Source organism: Octopus bimaculoides, chromosome 22, assembly GCF_046866305.1.
Source record: "Octopus bimaculoides isolate indiv1 chromosome 22, ASM4686630v1, whole genome shotgun sequence".
Classification (NCBI taxonomy): Eukaryota; Metazoa; Mollusca; class Cephalopoda; order Octopoda; family Octopodidae; genus Octopus; species Octopus bimaculoides.
In genome coordinates this window covers 1,398,698-1,405,741 of record NC_142949.1, presented here as the reverse complement: position 1 = coordinate 1,405,741, position 7,044 = coordinate 1,398,698, and the positions used below count along the sequence as shown (strand labels likewise).

The 7,044-nt window shown below is 33.1% G+C and overlaps 1 protein-coding gene across 1 annotated transcript; it reads left to right on the top strand.

Moving 5' to 3' along the window:
• Positions 1 to 1,940: 1,940 nt before the first annotated feature.
• On the top strand, positions 1,941 to 5,775 carry LOC149131369 (uncharacterized). Its single transcript, XM_089339556.1, has 2 exons — positions 1,941 to 2,328; positions 4,447 to 5,775. Exons 1-2 carry the CDS (start codon positions 1,941 to 1,943, stop codon positions 5,661 to 5,663), a joined length of 1,605 nt encoding a protein of 534 aa, XP_089195682.1. The 3' UTR covers positions 5,664 to 5,775.
• Positions 5,776 to 7,044: the final 1,269 nt, after the last annotated feature.

Genomic DNA, 7,044 nt, shown 5'->3' with positions numbered 1-7,044 from the left:
CATGGTGCCACGCAGTGGGACTGAACCCTGATCCATGTGGTTGGGAAGCAAGCTTATTACCACACAGCCACCCCTGTGCCTATATAGTTTTAATATACTTTAAATGAAAGAGTATTGTGGTTGTCGACCGGTTTCGCTTTCACTAATCATGACATTGAAATTATTGTAATTGGGTATTTTCTTAACAAGATTTTAGTCCATGTTCTTTTACGAAAGTTTGGGAATGAATCAACAAGCAGAAAATCGAAGGGGAGGTAATTGGTGATAGTTATTACTCGGGACAGGGGAGGTAATTGCTCATTTTTGGGGTGGGATAAATAAATATACAAAAACTCATAAGCTAAAATAGTGAGATGAAATATGTACAGTAATGGATATGTGATCATGAATTAAAATATATATTGAGACTAATGTTGGTTATGCGTGTTCTGTATTTTTCAATCAATAAATTTTCTTTATTGAAACGTTCTTGTACAGAAATTGATGGGGAAAACTGTAAAATTTGGTTGGAGATTCCCTGCATACCTCTCTATGTGTTCACTCAAAGGTATCTGTCTATACTTTGGGAAACGGATTTGTTCCTTATGTAGTGTGGTTCACCGTCTCAGTGCCATGCCTCTCTGTCCTATATAGTTATGTCGACAACCTGAATATGTTGTATTGTAAATTGAATGTTAGGGTTTATATTATTTAGTATTGATTTAAATTCCAAGATGTATATCAATGGTCTCATTCCAAATGATTAAGCAGTCATCCAGATAACTTTTCCAGTTCTCTCTTAAATAATGGTGAAATGGATATCCATATTTTTGCAAAGCCGCATTAGCCGTATTTGGACCAAAAACCTAAACGCTAGAAAATTTAGTTTTCTGGAAGATGAGGAAAATGATAATAATGCAGGAATATATGAAAAATGGATGAACTTAACACCATTAATTCTCCCACGAAACTACAAATTAAACCAATCCCGAAAGAGCCCGGACAACATAGACTAATTAAGGAGAAATTAGCGCTAGAGAAAATGAAAATAGAAATTAAGTTACTTAGAGTATCGAATAACGAACAAAAAAGAGCCCGGACAACAAAGACTACTTAGGGAGAAATTAGCGCTAGAGAAAATGAAAATAGAAATTGAGTTACTTAAACTTAGAGTATCGAATAACGAACAAAAATATAAAACCATCGCTGAAGAAATGCATACCGAACTCACTAGACATCTGCCGAACAACTTTTGGAGTGTTATGAAGCTATGGCAAGGAAATAGATTCCATTCAACGGTGGGAAAGCAGTGTTAATTCTTCGCAACTCAGTTTAAAAGAGATTACAGTTCCGATAACCGTTTCCTGAAAAAATCTAAAACAAATACATCTACAGAAATGAATAAACATCCAACTAGATCAAAGTAAACATCTAAAAGAACACAAACGCACAAAACTGACTTCTCACTTGGAAATAAACTGTTCTCAAACTAGGAATAGGAGCAACTCACAATTAAGAAATACTAGAAGAAACCAGCCTAGAGTTAGGAGTAACTATTTCTCGCTATCAGTTAGAATTCGATCATCTTGTTCCAAAAATGCTTTAAGAAAATTTATAATGATGAGAGCTACTTGTAAATTCATATGTACATATGTGTGTATGCAAGTTCAAGAAATACTTGCATGTATGTATTTATGTATGTATGTATGTATCTGTAGCAAGTCTTTACTTCATTTTAACCTTGGAATTTGTTATTTTAATGAGGAATATTTTCATTAACAAAAACAATCTTCATTAACAACACCCGGATTTTTGAAACGTCATCAAAAAGATGGCCCTTATCTTTCTTTTCTGCCGGGTTACTTCATCCATTGGAAATATGGAACATTATTCATGGTCCGATATATTTACTGACGTCACCCAGTAGTGGAATGCTTATGATCATCGATGCCATATGCAACATGAACAAGATAAGTTGGGGCACGAGAGAATCGAGCTACCAAACTCCTGAACAGAAAGCACAACTAGAGAGAGCGAAACTATCACGGACTAAAAAATGGTGGTCATTTCTGAGAAAACAAAGCGACAAAACCTTTAGTCTGGTAGATTTATTTACTTGTAAGTGTTGCCATAAACCAGCCGATATTACAGGAGACATGAAAATGAATAGCATCCTCGATAAACTGGATGCGATTGAGAAACGTATCGAGAGTTTACCGAAATCTGGAAATTATTCTTTGGTCGGCTCCAATATGTCATCGACATTCAATTCGTCAGCCCAGAATGGCGATAGTAAAGAAAGAAGACCTTCCACCCGGAGAGCCAAAACAGATGGAAGGGAAGGCAGTGGTAAGTAAAGTACACCGTTCCTATGGGTGGGGATCTACGTGGTCATTTGACTTGCTAGAAATAGCAACCAAGCCTTCCAAATTGCTCATTGCATTTTAAATCTTTTTTTAAGGTGGGGGGGGGGAATTAATTAATGCACTCTGTGATAAGCTATATCAAAAAGTTGAGATGGTCATGGTTAGAATCCTTTTGGTTAAGTATTTATTTTACGAGGGCTGACTTGAGACCAAATAAGCCTTTACGTGTATCTTTTAACCTAACTACAACTTACATTTAATTTCTCTCAAATCGCACCCTCTCGGCTGCTTCTAGTTTATTTTAAGGAAGATTAAGCGCGGCATGCCACATTTCACACGGTCACGGCTTCAAGTCCATTGACGTTTTTGGTTCTTCTATGCTGTCAGCCATTCCAGGTTGTGTTTACTTAAGGATATATATGCCAACCCCCGAGCTAAGAACGGTAGAGGCGGTAGAAAGTCGAACAAAAATACCTCATACTATTTATTTGATTGCATCCCTTAACGTTTTGATTGCGCCTCCTCTTTAGGCTCAGTTTCACCTGAAGCCACTCAAAATAACACCAAAAGTACTCAGGTCAATATGATCGGCTAATGTCCCAAAACGTTGGGCCTCACTAAAGCCAGAGAGAGAGAGAGAGAGAGAGAGAAGTATTGTAATAATAGGGAATGCCAAAATCCAGACTTACAAGGATATTCAGTTTAGTAATACCATATTGAATTTTATAATAAATATGTTAATAATTTAGAGATGAACCACCAAAATGCAATTCAAACAATGAAGGAGATCAAAGACCATCAAGAAAAACGTACTCTACAAAGTACTAATTTAAAAATCTATAAAATCTAAAAGAAAAGTTTATAATCCATAAAAATCTATAAAATACTAGACTTAAAATTTAATTAGTTAAGTAAGTTGATAAAAAAGAAAGTGAACTGTAGACTACGCGCGTTTCGTGGCCACATAATACCAGAAAAATCTGTACAATTCACAATAAATCTATCAAGATAAATTCTACTCAAAATGGAGTCACTGTTCATGTGTTTATAAATTCAAATAACGTATCCTACTATTTAAATAATACAAATAAAATAAAATAGGAATAAAGTAGGAATATCTGTACAAGTAGGAAAGCTCTTATAAGAACACTACATAAAATGTCAAGGTTTAATAATAATAATGATAATAATTCCACTAATAAAGAAATGCTATCTGACGATTAAGAATAGGAATACATATTAAAAAAATAGTGTTATTAACTAATAAAAGAATTCGGACATTTAATAGTATTAATTAAATAAACGGCATCATTTATCTTAACGAAAATTCCTTGTTGACTGTAGTATTAACCTTAATGCATGGAAGTCATACGAAGTGTGTCACATGACAATATGGCCTCCCTCCGTGAACAAAATATCAAACTTACTATATAGAATTTAAAATATATAAATCACGTGACAATATGGCGTCACAAGGAGAAGATAGAAGAACATATTATAATGGATAAAATGACGAAATATGTATAGGAATCGGGAAACTAATCTGTAGTATGCGATTTAGTGGAGGAATAATATTTTAATTATTATTGAAGTCCAAGTAATAAGAGCTAGTAAAAGTAAGAGGCATTTAAGGTACGTAGGTCATGCTGTATTATGAAGAATAGAAATATTTCGTTGAACTTATTATTCATCTCTAAGTAGCTCACTTACTTTTATTTTAACTATGTATTTTTCTCAAAATCTTCACAATCCAACTAAACTTTATTGTCTTCTGCGTAAAATGTATTGTGCGCCTATGGACATTTATTTCTCTGTGTGATAGGATAAGAAAAGAGCTATTCAACTTAGTTGTCCTTAAGTGGGAGTTTTTGTTGTTGTTCACGAAAGAGATGGGAAGCGAAAGCACAACTGTGTTGCAAGAACCCACAAACAGCAAGATAAAGGTGGGTGGGAGTGACTAGGAGAATCGAACTAGCGAACAACAGGCGTAAGTGGTTCGTTGCTTTTTTTTTGGGGGGGGGGCTAAATTCCAACCAGTTTCCCTTATAATAATAAAAAAACCATTTATGAATAACGTAAATTTTCTTTCATTTTGATACAGGTGCGTATGAAAGAAGTTCATTCAGCCTCAGTGGAACTTCGGGATGGCAACGTGATTTACAAGACTTATCTGAAGATATTAGTGTCATCAGTGAGAAAGAACAGGAATTCTGGGACGAACTCATTAAAAAATATCTTGAACCACTCAACATAAGCGAAGAAAGACAGATAAAGGATGAAAAAAATCTCGATGCTCTCCGTAATAAAGTCTGTCTTTTTTTCTTTCTTTGCAACGGTCTGTTTACCATAATTATTTTCACGCTACAGTTCATCAACAATCGAAGCATAAATACCGATTCCGCAGGTTTATATATATCATTGCCGTGTTACTCAAATACAGGCTACCAGCTAAAAATCGAACCACTGTCCATGCTATTCATGGTGATGTTTGGTGCCATTCTGCTTATTCAGTTTATTGCTATGGTGTATCACCGACTTTCAACACTGCACCATATTATAGCATCGACATATATAAACTGTTTGAAACCAAGCCAAAGTGAAACGTCCTATATGAACATATTCAGTAATTTAGAACTAGTTAGAGACATGATTAACCAAGAGAAAGAGGACGACGAGAAATCCATTTTGTCCAATGACAGCATCACCACATCTGCATATAACACCCCTCCAAGAAAGCGCCGAAAAACAGTTATAAAACTGGCGAGAAAAAACAAAACCAAGCAGCCAAGCAACAGTCTCGCAGATATATTCTTGCGGAGTTTTCTAAAACTTGCCCGCGATATTGACCAAGAAACTACCGAAGACGGTGCTCCGAAAATTGAACCCAGCTTGAAATTTCAAGGGAGGAACTCAATGCAAACTTTCACCGCATTAAGAGATCAAAAACATTCAGTTTTAGAAAAAATAGATCGTATCAATGACATCATAAAACAAAAAGAACTTACGAAACTGACCCAAATCCCTGAACATGACTCTAACATGTCTCTTCCATCCACCAGTCAAACATCAGCACGTACTGACGAAGCCAGTGATATTCCAGCAGTCAAAAGTATGTCTTCTTCTAAGACTAAAAGAAAGAACAGTTTTCTCGCCAGAGTAGACGAGCTGAAGACGTTTCGTGGTAGCCATGAAAGTCACTCAGATAAAATGGCTGTTCAGGACATGTCTGACAGCGATCGATCTATGGCGTCGCATTTAGACGTAAGATGTCATGAAAACGTTTCATCAAATTATCTAATGCAAACTAGTCGATTATAAAAGCAACTGAAGGTTTTATTTTACCACGTACATATCTCTCTTATAAATAGGAAAACAAAAGGGCGTACACAGTCGATACAATCGGCTGGTGTAGCTCCCTGGCTTCTGTTTAATCAACCCCCTCGAGGAAACGGGCAAACGAGACACTGACATGATATTAACTCAGGCGTGCGTAGCATCTAGTCAGATATTGATATGTTATTTGTGCCATAATCCTTTACACCTGTGAAAAAGCATACCTATTCAATTAATGGATTCTTCAAATTAGAATTCTTTAATTCTTTCACTATCCTACAATCACTTCCTACACACACACGCACGTGCTTATATATATACGCACGTGCCTATATATATATATATATATGTTTATATATAGTTGAATTAGGTACTTAAGTTATGTTTATATATATATATATATATAATATTATTAGGGACAAAATCCAAAATTACAGGTAAAAAACTCAATTAAAATCAATTTATAAAAAATTAAAATTAAATTGAGCCTTATAGATAAAGTATATATAAAATATATATAGTTTTAGGGAAAATAACCAATTTTCAAGAACTCATCGATGAAAATCCACTATCACATATAGAAAAATTAATAATTAAAAGCACAATAAATGAGTATAATATAAAGTAAAGTAAATATCATAAGATAAATATAATAAAAAGATTACACGTGTTTCATAACCAATTTTCAAATAGAAAAGAAATTTAAATCGATTAAAATCAATTGAAATTATCGAAAATAAGTTCTATTCAAAAATATAGCTACTCGTCAGATCGTAAGTAGAACAATAATTAGATATATATCTCAACCAACAATAAGTACCATATTATTTTCTACTATTTGAAAATAATATGTATTCTTGTTTTTATACTATTCATTTGATTCTTTATAGATTATTTTAATAGATAACTTATTTAACACTATATTATTTAGAAGTTATAGTTTCATTTCAACATAATATTAGAACTTCGATTGGAATAGTGTTGATATATTTTCGATTATTTTTGATTAATATTATTTGATTAATTACTAATCTTTATAGTTTATAATATCGTTAAAGTTTTTTTAAAATCAAAACTTTGTATATATATATATATAAAGTTTAACCTTTTATTCTTAATAATTTTTTCTTTCCTAATTTTTTCATTCATAATTTTTTCCATTCATAATTTTTTCATTCATATTTTTTATTATTACGTTTGTAGAAATAAATAATCTTGTATTTTTCTATTATTCAATTGATCTTTAATCATAATTAAATAAACGTCTTTAGCTTTAAATAGTATAGCTTTAACTATTACACCGGTTAAATATGTACTAATTTTATCTTCATTATTATTTTAAACTTAAACTTCGTTCAACTTGTAT